Raw genomic sequence first — 25867 nt, forward strand, 5'->3', positions numbered from 1 at the left:
ATATATTTTAATTATTATTTTTAATGTGTATTCTATTACTATTTACATAGAATATAATTAAGACATAATATTTTAAGAGTTTCAAACTATACTCGCTTAGAAAAGCGCAACTGTATCTAAATGGCAGCTTAATAAGTTTGCTTGTACATAAAAAAAAATTTACCCAAACATTTCAACATATCGTTAAAAGATTTTTTTTTTTTGAAACTTTAAAGATTTCTGAAATAAAAGAAATAGGAACAATAAAATGTCTAGGCTAGGATATTGTAGACATAACAAAATATACAAAGGTCCCGCCTACAATATAAAAACATGTGCGTACAGCAATTGTTTTGAGAACCACGTATCAACAACGTGTAAAATAGAAGCGTAGCAAAATGTATCCGTGTTCCCAAGATATTAACAAAAAAATATCTCATAGAACGTTCAACTTCGTGCAAATTTTGTAATGAATAATTCGTTCCTTACAACAGAAAATTTTAATATAATTTTAATGATTATAATTAATAAATAATAAATTACTAAACAATAATATATTAATCAATAATAAATCGATTAACAATAATTAAATAATCATATTTAGTACTTAAATTTAATAAACTGACAACAGGTTATCAAACAATAATTATTAATCAATAGTTAATTGATTACAATTATTAAAACGATAAAAAAATAATTTCTTGAATTCATTAACCATTAATAAATAAATACTAATTGAAACAGGATTATTAATAAAGAATAATAAATTATTAAACAATAATTAATTAATCAATAACCGAAAATTTATAGAAATTCTAAGCTGTGCTGTGCTCTTCCCCACTCAGCTACTTTCTACTATTATTATGCTAGATAGGTTTGACTGTTGGTTACTACCACTTTCTGTCGATATATATATATATATATATATAATTTGTAATAGTGTATAAGGGTAGGTCAAACAACACAGATATTATTCAGGTTCTGGTAATTATGTGTAGTATTTAATTACATGTGTGGCAATTTATTACATCGGCCCCTATTGCTACACAAGGGCCTAATCCACTTAACACAAATGAGTATTAGACACAACACAAAGCATAGGGTAATATGACAGGTTCATTCACAACTCGGGAAATTGGTCAGGAAAATTAACATACGTTGAAACTTTATTAATTACAAAAAATATTAAATAAAAATATTTAAATAAAATTTATTATCAATAAATTACTGAACTGGGTTGTGGAATGACTATTATGTTCGTTAATCATCTGGATATTTACCTCGCACACATGATTACGATACAACAGTTCATTTAGGTCCATTCAAAAATACGTAATATGTTGCACTTTTGCGTGATGAACGAGTTAACAATCCACAAAATCAAGTGTTTAAATAACAATTTCAGTTCGTGTACCTAGGCTTTAGCTCAGTTTTTACGATCGGTAGAACACAAAACTATCTCTCTTGTTTCACCTCTAGGTTAAAATTGATAAATTAGATTGCTTACAATTACAATAACATTAACTGTTTTTGGTTATTTAAAGTCTTTTAAAATGTTGATAATATAATTTAAACTCAATGTTCATTCAATTAGTACTTCGCTATAACAACTTTAGTATGGTGCTGTTTCACATGGTATGGAGGGTTTTTACTTACATAAACTAATCATTCCTGGGTACATATTCGTCAGAATACGCCCTAACAAACTAGTAAACATTTAACACGACGAAAAAAACTCATCCTTTGTTGCGGATGGTCTGAAATAGCTAATAGTAGTATGTAAATGGCGGAGCTGGCACTGGGTTCTGGGTGTGGATTGTGATTGTCGGTCCGCCATCTTGGATTGTGACGTCACGGCGGCCATCTTGGATGGTTGTGACCTTGACATTTGACCCTCAAAACTTCCCAAAATTGGGCAAAAATTGCCCAAAATTCCTCAAAATCCGCCAAAATTTACATTTCTTAGGAAAAAAATTCCGCCAAAAATTCTCTAAAAATTTCTCTTTTCGAGGGAAAAATGTCCCGTTTAAAGGGAAAATTTCCCGTTTTAGTCCAAAAAAAATCCCAGCGGCTGAAAATTCCTTAAACTGGCTTAAGCATGCATGTCTACAGCCTCCGATAAGCCATTTCTAGGAATAAGGATACCATGACCGCCATCTTGGATTATGTCGTCACCGTTGCAATTATCGTTACGCCACCATCTTTAACTTTTTTAATTATTATCCGATTTTAATAAAAAAAGATTTAAAATTTATTAAAATTTTTTTTAATGAAAACTAATTTAAAAACATACATTTACGAAACGGAGCACGGAGTTCGAACCCGACGAATGCAAAAAAAATTAAAATGGCGACCGATCCTTTCTCACAGTGGCTGCAGGCAGACTGACAACCACCACTTTTTTTCAAAGCATATATCTCACCAGTGAGCATGAGGTCATGTCCGCCATCTTGAAAATACGTAACTTTAATGCTAGAGATTCGGGAAAAAATTTAAAAATCATTAAAAAAAATTAATCATCCTAATTAAATAATAAAAAAATCCTTAAAACCACCGTTTCACTTTTGGTGACGGCCGCCATCTTGAAATCACCCGCTGCAGATCACCATCTTGTTTTCGTCCGCTAGAGTGTGCTGATACCATGTTAGTATAATTATCTGGTCACCACACCTTTGACCTTGACCTTGAAATTCAACCTCGACCTTGAACTTTGACCTTGAAATTCAACCTTGACCTTGAAATTTGACCTTGACCTTGAACTTTAACGTTGACCTTGAACTTTTACGTTGACCTTGAACTTTTACGTTGGACTTTAAATTTGACCTTGACCTTGAAATTTGACCTTCACATTTGTCCTTGACCATGGTCCTTGACCTTGAAATTTGACCTTGGCCTTGAAATTTGACTTTGTCCTTGTCGACCATCACGGAAACGACATTTTATGCTCAGTACATGCTACCAGGAGCTACCACCTGCTGGAGTAAACCATCTTGTGTGTGTACTCGTATTATAGAGTACATTTCCATCTGGATAATTTTATTCTAATCCTCTACAGTGCAGTAATCATTTATTACCGAGGTGCCCCCGCCATCTTGAAATTTGGGCGCCATCTTGAAATCGTGTAATAAAGTAGCTAGGAAAGCGGGAAAAAATCCAAAATTCATCGAAAAAAAACACTCATTAATTTACATATTGATTCGATCCGCTCCAGTCCTTGGTTCGATACTCGATCGATGCAATAATGTTTAATTTTATGAAAAAAATAATAATTTCAATAAACCACGTTCAACATTCTTAAAGAGACTTTAAATCCTCTACTACCATCATCCTATCAGACATCAAGACCAACATCTTGGAATATTCGTAATAATTAACCTAGAAATTAAGGAAAAAGTTAAAAATTCATTAAATAAATTTGCAAACAATATACTGATTAATTAGGTCGACTAAGGTCCTTGGCACGATCCTGGACGAAGCTAAAATAAATTTAATTTAAATACCAGAAAAGTGTAAGGTTCGAGAAATAAAACACCACAGTCTTTTACAAACATAATATTTATTACACAATATCTATCCTACTACAGGATCACTTGCGAAAGCCAGCAATCTTATAAACATTTAGCCCTACATAGACGTGCAACGACTACTTCTTAGCTCCAACAGCTCCAAATGCTCCAAATGTCTCCAACAACTCCAAATGGCTCCAACAGCTCCAAATGGCTCCAACAGCTCCAAATGGCTCAAAATGCTCCAAATGGTCCAAATGCTCCAAATGCTTAAGACAGCTCGAAATGCTCCAAATGGCTCCGACAGCTCCAAATGACTCCAAATGACTCCAAATGCTCCAAAAGGCTCCAAATGCTACAACAGCCTCCAAATGTTCCAAAGGCTCCAAATGGCTCCAACAGCTCCATCTTCAATTGGTTCCAACTGATTCCAATTACTTTTCTTATCGAACTTGGCATGATTACTAACATGTCTTTATTAGTATACATTTTGACTGGCAGTGGTAACATATTTTACACCTTTAAGTTATAAGTTTTATTTAGAAATCAAATTTCGATAAATGGTAGATACCATCTGGAAAGAAAATATATTAATTTATCTTCAAGTTTATACACATACATTTAATTTAAGCCATTATTGTATGTAGCCAGCTTCCCTCAGTCCTTTGAATATGAAGGATATTTCTTTAATGTTCGAATAGTTTCCAGCACAAAGCGATCCATGTAGTAGTCGTAGCCTGTCAACCAATATGTTAGGATCTTCCCATGAGGTATAATCAATCTCTTCTGCTGCGTTCATCATCCTTGCATGTTTATAATAAATATTATCATATCTGGTGTCTATCGTTTTAACACCAACCACAAGGTCACTTTCGTCATCTTGCCAGTGATTATCACAAGCTTGATCAGGATAATTTATTTTATTATGTTTCCATCGTTTTGGTCTCAAACCACCATCACAGTCTTCGCTCTTGCATGCTTTTGTGCTTCAGCGCAGTACTCAATCATGTCAGCCTTAGATGTGTCAGCACAGTCTTCGTTCATGCCAGCTTCTGATGTGTCACCACAGTCTTCAATCATGTCAGCATCACAAACTTGATCAGGATAATTTATTTTATTACGCCATTTCCATCGTTTTGGTCTCAGACCTCCATCACAGTCTTCGATCTTGCCTGCTTTAGGTGCTTCAGTACAGTACTCAATCATGTCAGCCTCAGATGTGTCACCACAATCTTCAATCATGCCAGCTTCAGATGATTCATCAAAGTCTTCGACCTTGTAAGCTTCAGGTGGTTCTCCATCTTTCACATTTTCATGGAGACGACTAGATATTGGAGTAAATATATTTTCATTTCTAATGTGGTTACAACTTCCTTCGTTTGTTTTAAATTTTAAATTATTATCTTGATCTATATCAGTAATTTTAGCATTAGCTTTTTCGCCTTCGTTCCTCTTCCGCGATGTTGTAGCCCAGTCTTCGTTATCTTTATTCATCTTAATTGTACAGGTCTTGTAATGTCTATCCAAGTAATATCTTCTACCAAAGGATTTCTGACACTGACTGCAATGAAATGGTTTTTGACAAGGACCCAAATTACACTCGCTTCTCTCATGTCGTTTAGCATTCTTTCTCAAGGTAAACACCTTGCTACAGTATCTACAGTGATGACGTTTTGATACAGCAACAAATCCCGAATCAGGATTCATATTAGTTACTGAAACTAATGCCAGATGCAAACTAATAGTTTTAAATTAGATATATTACTTAAAAAGAATTTTTTAATTATTTCATCAGAGAGAATTAATTTATCTCATTCAAAGGTACTTGTTGCAAGTAGTTCTGCTTTTCAACAACAGATGTCGCCACATGTTACTTGCAGGTAAATAATATTTAGTTATTTTATGCGGGATGCCGGATGCTCACTAACGATCGCAAAAGAAGGATGGCTTCGCTAGACTCCAAGGAGAAGGAAGTTCGTCCTTCCTGTTAGTGCTTCTTAGATTTCTCAGAGATTATTATTATTTGACTAAGTAATGATATTATTTTTTAATTTCCACCTGTTAAAAATATTACAAGTGTTGATTAAGTAGCAGAAATTCACAAATTACATGTAACCTTGAAAAAAAATGACATACCTCATTAAGTAAAAAAATCCTTCATGCAGAGATCAATTTATCATCTGTAACCAGAAGCACTCGGAGAAAACCATAAGATGTCGAGTCAGGAATAATTAGAAGCACTCGGAGAAAACCATCAAAAGTTTTCTTAGATATCATAAAATTACAAAAAAATAATAATAAAAAATTTAAAATAAAAAACTAAAAATACAAAAACAAAATTTGGCTTGAACTGGAACTCTAACTTTGCACTACAATGAGATGTTCACAAGCTAGCCGATTTTGCATTAGCATACCTAAGGCTCCACATTTGAAATTCAAATTTAATTATTATACTGCCGCCATCTTTAATTTCAGCACATACTACCAGATGGCACCAAATTCAAATATTAGTTAGAGAGTCGGCAGACAGATGTCGCAAGCCGCCATCTTGGTTCTCAAGTTAGCCTGTAGATTCGCTAGAATCGCGCGCCAAATTCAAAAATTAGTTGACAGAGGCACCACCATCTTGGTTCTCAAGTTGGCTGGTAGATGTCGCTAGTATCGTACACCAAATTCAAAAATTAGTTGCCAGAGGCACCACCATCTTGGTTCTCAAGTTGGCTGGTAGATGGTGCCACCGTCGCCATCTTTTAGTTCATATAATCGATACCAGATGATGCCACCGTAGCCATCCATAGTTCCTAGTGTTGCTATCAGAGCACGCCACCGTCGCCATCTTTAATTCTTGAAGTTACCACTGGAGCGTGCCAAATTAAAATTCAAGAACCCTAGTTGGTAGATAGTGTCACTAGCAACCATCGTGACCGGAGAGGTGTGGCATGATACGTCAAAGTATACGTACCATTATGCGCATCAGACTCACACACGAGAATTTTCATTGTCAAAGTCCCTGAATGTATGCTTATAGGGGGATTACTCGTTTAACTGTATATACCTATTAAGTAAATAACCTACAAGTGTTATGTAGTCAGTCGAGACAGGTCGGGAACGAGTCGAGACAAGTCTAGACAGTCGAGACAAGTCGGGGGGGACAAGACGAGACAAGTCGGTAGCCTGTATTCACCAAGTTCTCTGTTGCCACCATCTTTAATGCATAAAGTCGCTACCAGATGGCGCCACTGTCGGCCATCTTTAATTCAAGGCATTGTCGCCGGATGGCGCCAAGTTTGAATTTAAAAACCTACAAGTGTTATGCAATGTGTAACCAGTCGAGGCAAGTCGATATAAGTTTGGAACCTGTAGCCATATTCTAAACTATGTTTATTATTTATTTATGTATGCCTTTATATGTTTAGGTTTGATGATAGAGTATTTATAAAATACTGGTGTTTTGAAGTGTTGTGTGGAGTCTCTCTCTTCCTCTCATAGTGGCAGAAGACATCTCGAAGGTAGTGTTAGAATTTATGTATTAAAGCAATCACTCTAGCTGAGGAGGTTAATAACTTATAGTTACAATTTTTTTTAAATACTCTGAATTCAAAACAATTTTTAATAAGAGGGACCATTAAATGATTTTTTTTAAATTAAAGCAAACATTGTAAATGTTAAACACATATTTATTTAAATCTTATTAAAACAACAAGGGATAAGAAAAATCACTGATTTAAAAGAAGTAAATAATGAGTAATAAAAATTACATACATTCACACACTACACATCATAGTGAAAAAGTCAACATAACCTATTTACATAAACCAGAGACTCAATTATACATAGTAGTATGGATGGTCGAATAGCCAGAATTTAAATAGCTGAACATTACAATGGGCGCAATGGAATTTTCCATACATTTTATACATTTATCCAGTCCGTTTCCATAAGTCTTTAAAAGTTTGTTGAAGCTAGGACAGTTTCTTTCATTATGTAAATCAACAATGTTGGCACTGCACAGTTCACTCAATATAATTTTTTGTTTGTCTCCTAGGATGTACACTACATCTCCTTCAGGGTTGACGATGTCACATAACACTGATGAGATTTGGTCATAGCTCACTTCACCTTCGTTCCACGAGAGTCCATGCACTTAATAAGTCAGTTTGCGACTGTCTGTCTAGTTCGGACCAGTCACATGGCGGTTTGAATATGTATTTGTAGGTCCTCAATACATCACCATCCTCGATGAACATTGCTGCAAGTTGCTTAACCACATACCCCTTTTGTGATGTGAGGCACTGAATGTTGCAGAGAAATAATGACATTTTTGCCAGTAACCACGATAACTGATGTGTGAAGCTGCGCGTAGTTGATATTGAGAGCTGCCGAGTGCTAGCGCTGCAAGGCTGATGCTAGCTCTACAGGTATGGCTGCAAGGCTGTAGTGCTGATGTTGTCTCTAGGATGCTGAATGTCAGACTGGTTATAACAACCCTTGGTGTCGTAGTACACACAAATTTATTATTCGTCATCATCATCACTATCCCCCAAGCCACTGTCCATTCCTTCATCCACATCTTCGTTCGCCTCTTGCGCTTCCTTTGCGGCCTCGATGCAGGTCATAACCGCCTGATATAAATAAGTAATAAATTCCTCTTCCTCAGGGAACTCAGCGAGAATGTTGAGGGCAGAGGATGTAAGGTGGTAATGTATATCATGAAAGTCCATACCTATGTAAAAAAGTACTACCTCCATTACAAATTCCCGAACATCGTCCATCGTAACACTGTTTAAATTACAATCACAAACACTCTCCGCGCAAACACTGGTGGAAGCCATGATGATAGGAGCGCGGTTAGAAGCAGACTACCACGTTAGCGGAGCGATGCTGTGAGGCCCTAGAACTCAACCTTCAATGCATTCCTGAAAGTTAACAACAGCCTCAACGAACTGTTACACAATCCAAACCTCCCCCCACCCCTCTCTCTCGAAGCAGACAAAACAGATGTACGCTACAGGAGCTAGAACAACTGAATAGCCAAATATATTTAGACTGCCCAACTTCATAAATGACATGAGATAATTTCTGTGCGATAATCATACTTTAAATAATGTAATGTATGTATAAACAATAATCATTCCTAAGTACTAGAAAAAAAATGTAAGTGAGGTGTTATTCACCTTTAGCGCTTCTCGATTTCTGTATCTGCTACCCACGAATTAAATTGAGATGGGAAACCCCACCATTTCACAAAAGACCGGCCATTTCTTCGTTTGAGAACTTTTTCCACCAAATATGTGTCCGGATTCATCGTAGGCTGGATCTCTTCAGCATATAAGCCACCACAAATAGGCTTGTGGTCCAAGTCTTCGAGGTAGTAGGTCCTGGGTTCCGATTCACGAACGTGTCACACGGTAAAGTTCACAACTCCAATTCGCCGTGAAACCTTTCTCAAAGACACCTTTCTGCTTGGAGATTCTCACAATGTCACCAACATTAGCTTTATGCTTTCGTGTATCTTTCTTCTTTGTGTTGGTGAATACAGTCCCAAGCAGACGATCATCATTTACATCTTTAGGCTTCATTTTCGTGGTAGAATGCACTGTGGAATTATATTCACTTGTAAGTTTCGACAAAAGATCCAACCACTTGTAATTACCATAAACTGTGAACTGATGCCACATCCTGGTGCGCAATGTTCTGTTAAACCTTTCTACTACAGAAGCTTTAACATTACTAAATGTGTAGTGATTGATAGCATGCTTTTTCATCAAAGCCTTGAAGGCTGCATTGTAAAATGCCTTGCCAAGATCTGTCTGTAGGTGTGACGGTATGCACCCATCACACAGAATGTCTGTCATAGCCTTGGTTACATCAGTTGCATTCTTCAATTGTACAAGTCTAGCCCAGGCAAACTTGCTATACACATCGATGACTGTTAGCATGTACTTGAAACCATTGTTTATTTGTGAATATGGAATCATCTCAACAAGGTCTGCCTGAAATAAATCATTAAGACCATACACTATAACCTTATGACGTTTGTAGTTCCGTCTTGCAGGAGCAGGAAGCTCTCGGGCAATCCCGGCTTTACTCATATGTAACCTGCTTCACGCAGTTCTTCCAGAATAGAGAGTATTTCGTTATTGTGACCAGTATGACCGGCTGATTGCGAAGCCAGTAACAAGCGAAGTCGAGAAACTAATTCATTTGGATCATCCCAGTAAATAATCCTTTTTGCGCTTCAAATCAAATGTTTTTTGCACCAGTCCACTACCTTTCTGCTGCGATTCGATACCTCCAAACATATGATATATAATGCCGAATTTTGGATGTTCCAATGTCTTATACTGTCCAGTCAAAGCATTATTATTTTTTAAATATCCATTTGTGATTTCAAGTAAATGTCTATACTGTTTTAAGGCCATGTCGGAGTATACAGATGGATCTCGTGCGAATAGTAGTTCGTATAAGCCAGGTGCAGCCCGAACAACTTCATCATTCACACGCACCTCACTTCTGGGGAGAAAGAATATTTCTGAATTTCCTATAAACCATCGGTTTTTGCGACGATATACTCCATATATCACATCATTTACTCTAGGGTTAAAATTACTTAGATATGTTTGTGCTTCGTCGGTATTGGATTCATCTGATTTAGTAGGTTCTGAATTCTGATGTTTCCTATACCATAGATTCAGTGGTAAATCATCATTGCTGCTACTAGATGTAGCCTTAGGTTGAGGGTTTTTAAAAGTAGATTGTAAGGGTTCTTGTTTCACAATGGGCGTAGGTGCTACCTTTTCTAGTCGGGAAGTAATTGGTTGAAAAATAGCTTCATTGATTTCATTACGCTCTAAGCGAGCCCATTTTGCTAATAAATATTTAGCATGTATATTCTTAATGACGTGGTCTAGCTTATCTGCCTCGAGCGACATAAGTGAAGACAAACAAGATAACTGAAGTCTTATATAGCTCTAAACCTTAACCAATAAATGTTAGATCGATCGCACTTGTGTGCCCAGATTTACATCCTACAATGTCTAAGGCTTAGTACGGGGAGCTATTGGTTTAGGAGTCGCAGGCTTCGGTAGAGCTATTGGTTAAGGAGCAGCAGGCTTCGAACCTGTATTGATGAGCGAAAGTAATTTATGAATATCATTCTTCATACTATCGATAGTGCGAACCATTAGTGTAAACTGCTGAGTGTTGCCTGTGCTACTTACACTTATTGACTGCAAATAATCTGTTAAGTTTGATGTTAGAATATCTTTAACCCCAGTCAAAATCGATTCACGCAACTTTCCTTCAAATGAAAAGAGCTTATTTTCCTACAACGAAGTAAACATGTCACTTAATTTTATTAGCATTTCAGAAAGATTTTTATTCAGTTGATCCACCGAGTGCTGCTAATTCGTTTCTATAGTATGCAAGTAGTTGGTAAGCTCTAATTGTACACTTCTCATGTCAGTGAGTGAGCTATTGAGTCTAGTAAAACATTGCTTCAAACCTCCAAGGCTTCTCTAGTCAGTATGGATTTATTATCAAGGAACTTAGCATTGCAGATGAAGGAAATGTAATAACAAGTAACTTTCAACCTCCATTTGAATGGCGATATCTCACCCGGAAGCATCAAAAAACAAATGCCTGGCTCACTAGAAATTTTCATGGTTTACAGTGGGAACACGGGCTCTTTCCTTATGCTTCTATACCCGACATATTGGCAAGTCATCTGAACGGAGTTGTATTGGTTGTAGGAATAGAGCAGAAACGGTGGCTAACTAACTATTGTAAACAACATGTGCTAATATTATATGTACAAGCAGAATATGACTGTCCATCATTGAAAGAATTAAATAAATTGTACGCGTGCAATAATAATAATAATAGATGTCATTCAAGCAAATTTCGTTCGATCCAACTGCAAAGTACGCGGAAGTAACGCCGGGATTCCGCCGTGTGCACGTCACCGAGGATGGCTACTTCCAACTAGAGGTCTGCAACTTCGGTCATCACTGGACCAGTGATTGTGACGAGGAGGCTCCGGACATCATCGAGACATCCTGCAACAAGGTAGATTGTGTCGTCCATTATCTAAAACCCGACAGTACATTCCCTACAACATTAGAAGCGCTTAAGGCTGCATCAGCGACTGAAACTATAAGCTCGGAACCAGACTATTCCTCAGTAAGGTGCGAGTTGCAGCGCAACACCGATCCGGAGGCAATTATTAGTTGGAAGGAAAAGTGTGACGGGCTTATTCAAATCACCGCATACGTTAACCATCATTGGTACACATCCTGCAGCTTTCTGCTGTGAAGGCTCTACCGCTTCACTCCCTACAGTTAAATTTGTAAGCTAAGAAGAAATTTGAGGGGCTCGTGTGGTTGTTATTATGTCTTCACGCCATGACATTGATTTCAACAGCTTGTGGTGGAATACGTGTGAATGTATTAGGACCATACCCTTAGAGGACATACCAAGTGAAGCAGAGGATGAGGAAACATTTCTACACAATTGGTTTGAAATCGAGTACTCCAGACGTGGGCGACGGTGGTCACGTGAAGAGCCGTGGCAACGATCCCCTGAGCGTGATCGTTCACCAATAGTCATCACGTCAAGTTTTTGGAGACATAACCTCAAATCCTGCTCGTGAACCACCAACCATCATTAGTAACGATGCTGTCGAACTACTGCCAATTGCATCTCATCAATCACCTCCTACATCAATTACCGAGAGACCATCACCTCCCTCAATTGTGGGGAGACCAGCACAGACATCGCATCTCATGCTAGAAGCGAATCTAACATCTAACTGTATAAACGAGAGTGAATTGTCAATTAACATCACATAGAGTCTAACATACAACTAAAAATAATTTTAACAATGGACAGTTCTAATACATGTTCTACTCTATGGAATTACATAAGACATATTTATCCAAGTGATACATATATTTTTAAATACAACCCTCGACTGGAGCGATGGCAGTCGAGCTGAAACTGTGGTGGTGTAAGGACCTACAGCAGAAGTAGTTAACCAAGATGTCTAACTATCAACCAAACAGGATATACTCCAGTGTAACACCTGGGCTAGGCACTGTTGATTATAGTGAGTGGATCGACGGGGTTTTAAAACATTTTTTCGAAGAGTTGTGATGCTGTGTTTCACGTGAAACATGTTTTAAACCAAGGGCCTCAAGATATGCCTCTAGAAGTTATCAACTGTCTGGGCTAAGGACATTGTTGTGTGAATATGATGAGAGACGATACAGTTCTCCCTGCAACGCCTGAAGAGGTTTTTGCACATGCATTCAACCTACCAGCTATTCAGTCACCGCCAGCATCTGCATGTGATCAGACTTCGTCAGTACAGACATCGACTGCCTGTACCCAGATGAGTCCCACATCGCCAGCACCTACCACATCAGTAGCATTCCAGCATAAACGCCGGCGTCAGCTTCGCCTTCGTACATCTCGCAAGAGTCAAACCCGAGATCTCAGTCATCTAGGTCCGATCAGTGAAGACACCACTCAAGTATGTTCCACAGAAAACACTAGTGATGAAAGAACTGTTGAAATTGCTCGTGTAGCAGAGTGTTCATTACTTCTGGAACTATTAAGCAAAGTATAATGTTATTTATATAATTTTCTCTTTATTATGTATTTCAGAGTATATTATTCTCTATGTAATTTGTAGTTATGCTTAATATTTAGGTATTGGGTCTCTGGTTTATGTAAACAGGTTATGTTGACTTTTTCACTATGATGTGTAGTGTGTGAATATATGTAATTTTTATTACTCATTATTTACTTCTTTTAAATCAGATATTTTTCTTATCCCTTGTTTGTAATAAGATTTAAATAAATATGTGTAACATTTACGATGTTTGCTTTAATTTCAAAAAAAAACATTTAATGGTCCCTCTTATTAAAAATTGTTTTGAATTCAGAGTATTTAAAAAAAAAATTGTAACTATAAGTTATTAACCTCCTCAGCTAGAGTGATTGCTTTAATACATAAATTCTAACACTACCTTCGAGATGTCTTCTGCCACTACGAGAAGAGAGAGACTCCACAACACTATTCAAAACACCAATATTTTATAAGTACTCTATCATCAAACCTAAACATATAAAGGCATACATAAATAATAAACATAGTTTAGAATATGGCTACAGGTTCCAAACTTATCTCGACTTGCCTCGACTGGTTACACATTGCATAACACTTGTAGGTTTTTAAATTCAAACTTGGCGCCATCCGGCGACAATGCCTTGAATTAAAGATGGCCGACAGTGGCGCCATCTGGTAGCGACTATATGCATTAAAGATGGCGGCAACGGAGAACTTGGTGAATACAGGCTACCGACTTGTCTCGTCTTGTCCCCCCGACTCGTTCCCGACTTGTCTCGACTGACTACATAACACTTGTAGGTTATTTACTTAATAGGTATATACAGTTAAACGAGTAATCCCCTATTAGCCTACATTTACGGACTTTGACAATGAAAATTCTCATGTGTGTGTCTGATGCGCATAAGGGTACGTATACTTTGACGTATCATGCCACACCTCTCCGGCCAATATGGTTGCTAGTGACGCTATCTACTAGGTTTTTGAATTTGAATTTGGCGCGCTCCAGTGGTAACTTAAAGAAATAAAGATGGCGACAGTGGCGTGCTCTGGTAGCAACACTAGGAACTAAAGATGGCTACGGTGGCGTCATCTGGTATCGATTATATGAACTAGATGATGGCGATGGTGGCACCATCTACCAGCCAACTTGAGAACCAAGATGGCGGCGCCTCTGGCAACTAATTTTTGAATTTGGCGCGCGATACTAGCGGCATATACCAGCCAACTTTATAACCAAGATGGCGGCACCTCTGTCAACTAACTTTTGAATTTTGGGCGCGATACTAGCGACATCTACCAGCCAACTTTATAACCAAGATGGCGGCGTGCGACATCTGTCTGCGGACTCCCTAACTAATATTTGAATTTGGCGCCATCTGGTAGTCTGTGCTGAAATTAAAGATGGCGGCAGTATAATAATTTGAATTTCAAATGTGGAGCCTTAGGTATGCATTAAGGAAGGGAAAAAAACCCTCCCCCCTTTTATCATAAACTTGCTGTCAGTACGTAGCATATATAGATTATTTATTCCACTATATCCCTACTGGTCTCGTGGTCTGGTTGGTAAGGTGCCTGCTTTCTAACCTCGACATCCTAGACGTTTTCACGTCCCATGGATCGAATCCCAACCCTGGCACTGAAAATATTTTAGTTAAAGAAAAAAATAATCCCTGCTGCTACCTGGTGGCGACCAACAAAATACGATATTAGGACCTGTAAAGACTTCCCCGGGTTCTGTGCCATTTTAAGGTGTAGAGAGATTCATGAGTGCAGACAATAATATAAACTGTTTTTCTTGTAGAGATGTCGCAGCTCGGATTTTGTCGAAATGTGGTTTGAGTTGTGCGATGAGCTGTGTAAAGTTGCAGAGTTTTAGAATTTCCACCAGCTCGAACATGTCACTAAATGTGTTTTCTTCAATTCTGTTTTGTGATGGAGTGTGTGTGGTGCGTGGTTCTTTCACCGCTTGTGAGTATTTGCGTTCCGGTCGTGTCATCTCAGTGGTTGTTGTTTGTGGCTGCGTCTGCGGCTTGTTGACCACCTGGGCGCGCGGCTGTGCGAGAGCGGAGGGTGGAGGGGATCTCCGCCTGGCTGCGCATGTGGCCCCTGTTGTTGTGTCTGGTGCTGTGGCTGTCCGGCTTTGCGCTCTGTTCTGCTTGTTACTAGTTTGAGGAACACTGGGCACTGCTTCCAGGCTGCAGTGTGGCCCCGCACCTTACAATTGAAACAGAACTTGTCTGCGTCCTGGTCTTTCTGGCAGTCCCCCCTAGTGTGATTTTCCCCACATCGTACGCATCGTGGTGGTTTAGTACAGCGCGTTTGTGTGTGAACAAATTCGCCACAGCGTTTGCACTGGGCGATATCCTGTGGTCGGGCTTGGTATTTATGAATTGTGACTCTTGTGTAGTACAGAGTCCTGACTTCCATGATGTTTTTTTCCGTGGCTGCAATGGTCACGCAAAAAGTCCCTGAATGAGTCTGTGTGGGCGTCCCTGTTGCATCGTGTCGTGTGACCAGAAAGTTCTGGTGTCAATGACTGTGAACCCCAATTGTGTGAGTTCCGTGGCCAGTTCTGTCTCCGTGACCTCTGGGTATAGGCCCTTTATCACAACCTTCGAGTTTCGCTCTTCCGGGTGCGCGAATGTGTGGTGTGGAATGTCTTTTGCCTTGAGAAAAGTTAGGGCTGCCAAGTAACCCTCTCTGGACTCAAAGCTGAGCCGCAGTTCCCTACGCCGGGTGATGGTGTTTGAGAATCTTACTCTGTGTAGGGTTAGGTGTTCCGCAATCTGTTTGAGCTTTGTGGTGTCTCGAACTATGATAGGCACACCTTTGTACCTGTTTTGGGTTGCCTGTGTCTATGTCTGTGGTCTTGCGGTGCTGTGTCGTCTGGTATTTGATTTACCAGATGACTGTAAATGTTGTCATGTGCAGGTATTCCAGACAGTCCTGCCGTCTGTGTGTGCGTTGTATCGCGTCTGGTTGTGTGCGCATCTTCGTTGTTTCCTAGTTCTTTCGGTCGCCTGCTTTGGTGTCCCGTTGACCTGCTGCGCGGAACCTTTTTCCCCACCCCCGCCTGTTGATGTTCAGTATCCTGATCTCGAGGTCGTTTGGTGTTCGTGGTTTGTGTTTCCATGGCCGCGCTGGTCTGGATTGTGTTGTTGGTCGCCATCCCTGTCGCGGTTCCAGTTCGCGGGCTATCCGACCCGCCGGTCGCCTAAAACCTAAGGGCAGTGGTGGCTGATAAACACTGATCATTAGATCGAAGCTAGGCCTTAGAGAGGCTGACCTCTCTGCACCACTGCCTGGTGCTTAGTGTGTAGGGGCTGGAGAAATGAGGGTATTTATCACAGAATGGACTACATCTTGCTCAGCCAATGGCAGACAAGCTGATTCCCCATTGGCTGTGCACCATGGAGTTAAAGCGAATTGGTTATGGTAGGTTCAGTAGGCTATTGTTTTGTGTTGCAGGGATGTTTCTTTCTTAATCAAAGGGATCCACATATTTTTTTTAATTCAATTCTCTGCTGGCTAAAAATATTTTTATTGCTAATAATGAAAGCTGATTCTTTGATTTTCCTTTTTATTTTATCGGGTTCCTGTCTGAGTGGTGTGGAGTCTTCAAAGAGAATTTTGTGGCTATGTTCCCATGTATGTTCAGCAAGTCTGGATTTTAGGGTTTCACCCTTCTTGCAGTTGTTTTTGTGTTCTTTGATTCGGGTGGATAGAGCTCTGCCAGTTTCACCATCGTACATGTGGCCACATTCACAGGGGATCTGATACACACAGTTGTGAGTTTGTAATTTTTCTGTGGCTGGTTTCACATTGGTAACAATACTTTTAATAGAAGATTTAGAACGGAATGCTGTTTTAAGTCCATATTTGTTTCCCAGGCATCTTATTTTTCTGAAAGCCCTTGAACATACGGGATGACTAAGGTTCCTGCCGGTTTCTCGGTTTCTGTGGATTTGAGTGTTTTGTTAGATTTCATATGCTGTTTGATGGTGTTGACAGGGTAACCATTGGCTATGAGTTCCTTTTTTATATGATTGTGTTCAACCGCAATAGATTTCTCATCAGAACAAATAATCTCAGCTCGGTTGGTTAGTGTGTGAATTATGCCAGTTTTTGTTGTTTTGGGATGGTTGGATGCAAAATTAAGGTATTGGCTTGGGCTTGTGCGCGTAGGTTTCCTGTATACTTTGGTTTCCAGACTGTTGTTTTATCTGCTGACTATTACATCCAGGAAAGGAATGCTGCCATTGGTTTCTTTTTCATAGGTGAACTTTATTGATGGCCTCAGGGAGTTAAGGTGGTTCACAAATTCCTCCAAAGTTCCAAGTCCATGTTGCCAGACAGTGAAGGTGTTGTCTACATAACAGAGCCAGATTTTAGGAGGGCTATTACTTTTGCTATGTGCTTCTTGCTCAAAGTTTTCCATAAATATATTGGCCATAAATGGTGAAAGAAAAGAGCCCATTGCCATGCCATCGGTCTGTTTGTAGAAAATATCCTTGAACTGGAAATATGTCGTGGTGACAGAGGGTACCTAATCGTTTCCATGATGGATGGGATTGGTATTATAGATATGTCCTTTAGAGTTGGATCAGCCTCCAATTTGGCCTTGACAATGCTGAGTGTTTCGGCTACTGGCACATTGGTGAAGAGGCTTTGGACGACAAAACTCACCAGGGTATCATTTTTTTCTATTTTCAGTGTTTTGACTATAGAAATGAAATGATTGGAATCTTTGACAAAAGTATCTGTCTGTCCTGCTAGTGGCTCAACAATTTTCATGAGATATTTTGATAGTTTCTGGCATAGGGAATTACAACAACTGATGATCAGGCGCAGAGGCATGTCGGGTTTATGAATATTTGGAAGACCGTAAATGTGGGGTACTTTACTGCTGTGTGGCGTCAGTTCTGATCTAGTTTTTTCTGGGATGTGATTCTGATGTTTTTTTTAGAGTTTGGTACACTTTTCTTTCAATGCTGGCTGTGGGGTCTTTTCCAGTTTTGTATATTGATCTGTGGTGATCAAATCAGTAATTTTTTGGTCATAGTCTGTCTGGTTTGTCAAGTATGACTGTAGCACGACCCTTATCAGCTAGGAGGATTACAATGGTATGGTCGGATTTCAAAGATTTGATGGCCTTGAGTTCATCAGGCGGCAGATTTGGTTTAGGTGGACCAGCTGAGGTGATTGCTGTACGCACATTCCAACGAAATTCATCTTGTTTGGCGGCAGGAAGTTTGTATATTACACTCTCAACTGATGAAACTATGTCAAGTGCAGGAATGTGTCGTGGAACAATGCTGAAATTGAGGCCTTTTTGTAGAACATTTTCCTCGCTCTTGGACAGCTTTCTTGAAGATGAATAATTAACGACAGTGTTAATTTTCTGTGTTGTGGGATGTGTTTTTGTGTTCACCATACTCGTCAGTTTGGCTAATTTATCTTTTTGCTTCTCTTTACACTGTAGAGACTTCTTTTGGACAAGATTCGTGATGGACTAATAAAATGCAATTGAATTATTTAGTATTAAGGATGGACTGAATTTCAAGCTGTAGTGCCGAAATTTCATTACCTACCTTCTTGCGTGGTAAACACATAGATTGTACCTACATATTGATGAGTAGAAAAAGTAAGTTGATTATTAAGTTGTAGAATAATATACAATTATTGTTTTACTTTTTAATGCATATTAATTTGTTTTGGAATAGTTTTTAAGTCGGTTTTTTGTTGTTAAAATTTGTGTTTATTGTTTTGTAATATATATTACCATTATGTTAGTGGTAGTTGCATATATTAACATTTTATTTATATTACGCAAGAAATTATATTTTATTTTAAATCTGGAATTTTAATACCTATACGTGACTATTTTTTTATTTACTGAGAACAGTGAATTAAAATACACAATTTAGACAAAACACATTTTTTTTTACTTTATGCACCTTTATTGAATAAACGAGGTGGTTTGTGAGGTTTTGAATTGAAGGTGGCAATAAATTGCGTCATTATTTTGATGTTTCATTGCCATACATTTTTGAAGGAGCACTTATTTTTATTAACAAAGTTTTTATTCAGTGCGACAAAATTGGCGACTAAATTGGCGACTGTGCTTCTATAGCATGAAACTCAACACCTCAGATTAATAATATATTATGTATCCACAAACAGTAGTATACTTTATAATGTATTGTTACATGCGTGCTAGGAGGCAAGGCCACGACGCGTGCCAGGTACCTGAGCGGGCCTTCCAGCGAGTCTGACCAGCGCCCCCGCAAGGGCGCTGAAGTCACGCATGTCATGCGTGCCCGGCCGGATTACAAGGGTCCCGGCCACACTACCCATCACCCTCTTCTCCCCGTTTACTGTCCGGCCTCGGTATATTGTCAATGATTCATTTAGCAGCCTGGGAATTCTGTGGGCCTACGAGAATGCTGCCGAGCTTAGAGAACGTTACTTGGAGTCATTCTCGATGTTTCGGGAGTAGGTGAATATAGTATGTATGGGTGCACTGGTAGCAGGTCTAGGGATCCACTGCGGCTATCTTTGATGGCGTCACTTTCTGCGGCCATCGCGGATTACGTCACTTCCTGCGACAAGAAACACCTTATTAGGCACACAAATTTACCCTTTTCGAGAGAAAATTTCCCTTTTTTACCCTTAAAAAATATCTGGAGTGCAAGATCCCCAGGGGGTGGTCATGAGCACACAGCTGGGGGGGGGGGGGGTCGAAGGGGCGAAGGATCCCCAAAGAGGGTCTATTCTCCTATTTTGTATAGTGCTAGTTTAACCTATACCAGTCATTTAGCCTATTTATTCAGGTTCGGATTTAGGTAGCCACGATAGCTATCTTGATTACGTCAATTCCGGCGGCCTTTGAGGATGACGCCATTTTGAGCGACAAAAAACACCTCAAAAGGCCCCATTATGCACAAATATAACCCTTTTTGAAGTATAATTTTTCCCCGTCATTTTGGTTTCTAGAACTCTCCGCCCTTTTCAATCGAATGCTCCACTCTTGTGTGTTTAATCTTTCGTTACTTCATCGAACATCCTACTCATATGTGTTACACATTTTTCTTTGTGTCCACCAGTTTAAAAATGTATATTTATTACGAAAATAAATAATAAAAAGTTAATAAAATTATACAGTCGCTCTCTACTGGAGGCGGCTATCTTGTCATCTTAGATTAGGTCACTTATGGTAGCCATCTTGGATCACGCGATTTTGTTTTCTAGAACTTTCCACCTTTTTCAATTGTGGTATCACATCCGCCATTCTGTTTTATAGAACTTTTAACCTTTTTCAATCGAACGCAAAACTTCTCTGCATTGTACTTTTCGTTATTATTATCAAAATAAATAACAGACCTGCCAACTTGTTAACTTGATAATCAAGAAGATTGAAGGATGCTCAAAATAGTGCATGATCAGGTCGCGGTCTTTTATTAATTTTTTCATTAAACTGATACCTACAAAATTATAAAAATACAGGGTGTCTACCAAACTGAGCTAGCAAAATTCCTGTACAATTTCTGTACATTCCTGTACACTTCTGAGAAAATTCCTGTACAAAAGTTTTGCACTTTACTGACATAACAGAAACTAAATTATAGTAATTTCTAAGTTTCAAAAATTTAATTTGCAAAGATATTCAGAAGATTTACAAAAATAAAGATGATTAAACAAAATTTACAAACATATGCAAGCATACATACACATGCCTGAACACTTGGTCTTAAAAGGTTTATTTAAAAACCTGTCCGTGGTAACAACCCTTTTAGTAACGTATCCTGATAAAGTTCAGCTGTATACCTTATAACACTTCTGCCTCAACACTGTGACATTTATACAAACAATATAAACACACTACACGACACTATTTTCAAAACAAATTATGATAAAAACATAAGTGACCTTGTAATATTTTATACATTACACCATTGATAACACAAAAATACAATTTTTATGAAAAGTTAAATTCTAGCCTTCAATTTTTTGTAAATGACAAAATTATTTCACAGGTCCACAATAGTCCGAAAACTCGATTTCAATTCTAAGTAAGTTATGGTACTTATTTCTGCAGCTCCTTAACACGTTCGTTGATGATGGACACTTCTCGTTCAGCATCCTCAATCAACTTCCTTTTCTTCTCCTTAAGCTCTCGAAGCTCAGCAGCAGCACGTTTATTTGCCTCCGAAAGTTTCATAGCATCTGCGTTCGCTTGTCGTTGTTCATTGAGTGCTTCTGTATACCTGCAATGCGCATTTCTTACTGAAAGAATCATGGGTTTTGTAATGTCAAGTTTCATCAATCCACCCTCATAGGTTACATGGTCATAAATACGACGCTGTGCAATGACAGACGTTTCTTTCATATTTTCTACTAAAATCTCTTTATTTACAGAAAATCCACGCTCTAAGGGTGCATTCCCATGTGATACGGTTAGGAGAAGTTTAACTACTGGAACGAGGTTTTCATACTCCTTTTTACCATCTATCAACTTCATCCAGAACGCGTCCAGTCGAGTCTCGGATCGTGAATATGTCTTCAGATCTTCCATTACAAGTGGTTGTGAACACAGAACCTTGTACTCACGGTCAGCCCTTTCTATTGTGGTAGCAGAAAAAAGATTTGCTTTAAGAACAATTTCAAGAGCAGATGTAAGTTGTTTGCAAGCATCAGCATTTGTAGACATGTGGCATGGGTTCAGACAATTTAATGCTTTGGTCAAAGGATATTTCAGAGGAGACTTTTGCATTAGTTTTACTACAAAATGCTGTAGAGCAGTGCGACAATCTTTACGAAAGAGTAAAATATCTTTTTCGGAGACGTTCTTGCACTTTCCCAAAGCTAACCTTGTCCCATAACCAAGGTCAACATTTTTAATGTCTTTAAGACAGATAAATGAATTGCTCTCATTTTGCTTCAAAACGTCTATTTTTTGAAGAGAAGTACTCTCAAGAACATTCTTCTTGACAATTTTCGTCATAGCATGCTTCACTAAAACTGTTAAAGCATCATAGAGGAATGGTGCCATTGGAGCATCACATTGGAATTCCTTTAAGAATTCCTCCACATTTTCAGCCAGTCCCTCAAAAAAAGCTATTTTAGCTGTAAGAAGATTATCTTTAATTGCCTTTGAAACTGTTGAAAAACTACGGCATGTTGGTTCCTTGGCTGTGCCTTTAACTGAACTTATGTATTTGTCAACATGTGGCAACATTTCCCTAGCTCTTTTTGCTACTCTTCCATTCTCAACCCAGCGGATTGAGCATACCTTCAGAGGAAACACATTAGATCCAGAGGCCTGTGTATAGTCGCCTCGTCGACCCGGAGCCTCTTTGAACAAATAGTATAAAGCTCTGAAGAACTCCATTATGTCCCAACAAGTCTTCTTGATACCAGTCTTAAATGCATTATGAACAGTGTGCAGTCCACAAGATCCAATGTCAAGAAATTGTGGAGCATCTGGAAAAGATCGGGTATCTTCAGCCAAAAGTTTCAATAATTTGAAATTTACATTAGGACCATCCATCGACAATTGAATGATCTTCAAAAAATCCAAATCTTCTAGGCCTGCTTTTATAGCTTTAAGAAGATCTTCAGCAGTGGTGTGATGCAGGAACACTGATGTTACATAACGAGAACATACTCTGTTTTGTGAAATGTCCCAGAATCTTGCAGACAAATCCATTTGTTGCTTTTGTGCTACTTTATTCATGCTTTCGTCAAAACCCAAGCTAAAAAAGTCACAACTGTTAATGCGAGTTTTAAGTTCACTATGGAAGTAAGGAGATAGACCATATACTATAACATAGGAAATCTTATCTTTTTGAAGTTGCATGCTGTTAGCAATATAATCGTCCGGAAACATTCTTTTGAAGAGGCTAACACTACTAGCAGCTCCTCTGAGGGAATCGTGGTTCATGACTGTTTGGAGGCACCACAATGTTTCAGCACGTGTGACTTCATCTCTTTTAAGATAACTACTTAAACCACGGTTGGTTGATACAGTATGCTGTTTTACTTGGTGCCCTACCTGTGAAACTTCACAACTACTAGCAACAGTAGAGCCCAAACCTAATGAAGGGAGCTTCGATAGTGAAGACACAGAGGAAGCTTCAGCTACAGCATTTGCTACTGCAGTTGCCACATGAACTGAACCGGCTTTTGTAGTCCACGTGTCAAGAGAGGTGGACTTCTCAGAGCTACTTAATCTAAGTTTGTGTTTGTTACCACTTGAGTGACTGACAACAGCTGTTCTTCCCATGGACTCAACCGAGAAAATAGTTCTACAGACTGAACACCTGGCAGAATGATTGCTTCCATCGACTTCTTGCAGCCATGGAAATTCTTCCTTCCATTGTGGTTGAAATGAATTTCTTCCTCGAATACGCCTAGCCATTGAGGCAAGTATAAAGGAATCACGTATCTACAAAAACATAAAAATGAAAAAAGGGTAAATTTTGAAGACAGTTAACATTAGGAGTATTTATAAATGCAAGTAAAATAGGATATAAGAATTTATACAGGCCATATAATACTTTGTAAGACACTAATATTTAAAGTAGCTACACCCGCCCCTATAGTAATTTCATAATTGGTTAGTGAAAAACAGAGCGCTAGTCAAATATATTTTTTTTCCATAAGTGTGTTAGTCAATGAAAATAATTTGTTTTCCAATCATGCTTGCCTAACACCATTTTAATCAAGATACTATCGCGTATGTTATAATGGAGGAAATACATTTAACCTCCAGTATGCTTTAACAAAGCATAAACTAAACACTTTATATTATTATTTAGATTATTTAATCAGTTAACGTAATTCCCGACTGTTGTTTACTAGAACAATTTGTTTGTAACTAGCCACTAGAGAATCCTAATGACTGAAGTTAAACTAGCCCTGGAAGATTCTGGCTTTGCTCACCAGAGCAGCTGCTGACATGCCAAATGTAATACAAACAGTGGCTGAAAACTCGGTCATCGGAGATATTTCTACATAATGCAAACTATAGAAATATATCTGAAATATGCTTAAGACCATAAACTCTGAAAGACGCGAAAAGTTATTAAGGAAAGCAAAATAGCGTTTGTTTTTCATCACACTATTAATTCGTTGCATTGAATTAATCTTACGCGAATAACATTGCCATTAAACGGATACAATAAAATTTCACATAAATGAAAGAAGACAAAAGGGCGCTACTTCAAATTATGCTGTAAATAACAGACGTCGTTACTTAAAAACAGCAGAAATTGAACAACGTTACTCAAGGAGCGGGTGTAAACGAGATCAATAAATAATAATGATGGTACTCACGTTTCAAATCCGCTTCAAAAAACACGCAATATAAAACTAAGGCATCCTCAAAGAAAAAAAAACGTACAATATTACGCAGTAAGCACTGATTAGGTAAACAACACACGCAACATAAAACTAAGGCATCCTTAAAGAGAAAAAAACGTAAATTATTACGTAGTAAGCACTGATTAGGTAAACACACGCAACATAAAACTAAGGCATCCTTAAAGAGAAAAAAAAGTAAATTATTACGCAGTAAGCCCTGATTAGGTAGGTAAACAACAAAGTGAATTACTAGAGACGTTGAAACTACTGACGAAATGAAAAACAGAGCGAGAGAAAATACAGTGTCGCCAACAAATTCTTCTTAATATTCCCCTCACATCTCTGGACCGAAGTACGGATTGACGTGCATTAGAAGCTAAAGCAATTACGAGTCTCTAGTATGTTTTAGCTAAAATTATCAGTCCGTTCTTGGACTTCTGATCAAGCAACTGACATAAATCTTATTGGTCTGTGCGAAGGCTTCTGTATTGAGATATATTTAAAAGTGGAAACACTTTGAAAATTGCACGAGCAAAGAAAAAAAATTCCCGTACACTAAGCAAAAATCATGTACAATTCCCGTTTTTTTCCCGGGTTGTGAAACTCATGTACAATTCCCGAATTTCCCGAATTTCCCGGTCAGTAGACACCCTGAAATATTATGCTACACCATTTGCATACAATCAGTTAGCCTATAATCAACTCACCACAATACAGGCCCTTCTTTCTAGATAAAAAAATATATAATTTAGCATTAACTGAAACCCGAATAATAATACACTTACATGTAGCCTACCCACAAACAATTATTTTCTCAAGAAAAAATTTCTAGTAACTTACCAACTATTCCTATATCTATTCACATACTTTATATTCCAGTCCATCACTGTCCTAAAATTTTTCCCGGTTACAAAATGGCAATGGTTCAAAAAATATTATAAAGAAAAACAGTTTTATGCAGTTGCTACAAATATTTACACTAAAATCCACAAAACTTTTCTAGTTAAGTAATTTTACTGTTGAATTCTTAGCCCCCTAAAAAAACCTGAGTCAAAAAACATATTAACCTGCTGTACACAAATTTACACTAAAAGCCATCACACTAATCTTTCTGGCTCTGTAAGTATTTCACAGTAGACTTCTTGGCTCTTCAAAAAATCTGCACTGTAGCACTTATTATGACAAACAGGTGAAGAACTGCTTTTCAAAACAGAAATGTTTTTCACCGTTTGAATGTTCATCAATGATCTGAATTCTGTTTTATTTTTCTTGACAACACTGAATATCCTCTCACATTCTGCGTTGCTGTGTGGTATCAAAAGAATAATTATTGTTAACATTACCTTTGAAATTCTGTCATACTTAAAGGTTCTGTCAGCTCGTC

The 25867-nt window shown here is 38.3% G+C and overlaps 2 protein-coding genes across 2 annotated transcripts in view; both read right to left on the minus strand.

The window, feature by feature from the left end:
• The window catches only part of LOC134531232 (C-terminal-binding protein), a 445126-nt gene that overhangs the window by 236066 nt on the left and 183193 nt on the right, over positions 1–25867 (minus strand). The window lies entirely within an intron of this gene.
• Positions 761–25143, minus strand: LOC134531229 (uncharacterized). Its single transcript, XM_063366901.1, has 2 exons — positions 24457–25143; positions 761–23566 (listed from the first exon to the last, which is right to left on the minus strand). Exon 2 carries the CDS (start codon positions 23537–23539, stop codon positions 21206–21208), a length of 2334 nt encoding a protein of 777 aa, XP_063222971.1. The 5' UTR covers positions 23540–23566; positions 24457–25143; the 3' UTR covers positions 761–21205.

This window comes from Bacillus rossius, chromosome 3, assembly GCF_032445375.1.
Source record: "Bacillus rossius redtenbacheri isolate Brsri chromosome 3, Brsri_v3, whole genome shotgun sequence".
Taxonomy (NCBI): Eukaryota; Metazoa; Arthropoda; class Insecta; order Phasmatodea; family Bacillidae; genus Bacillus; species Bacillus rossius.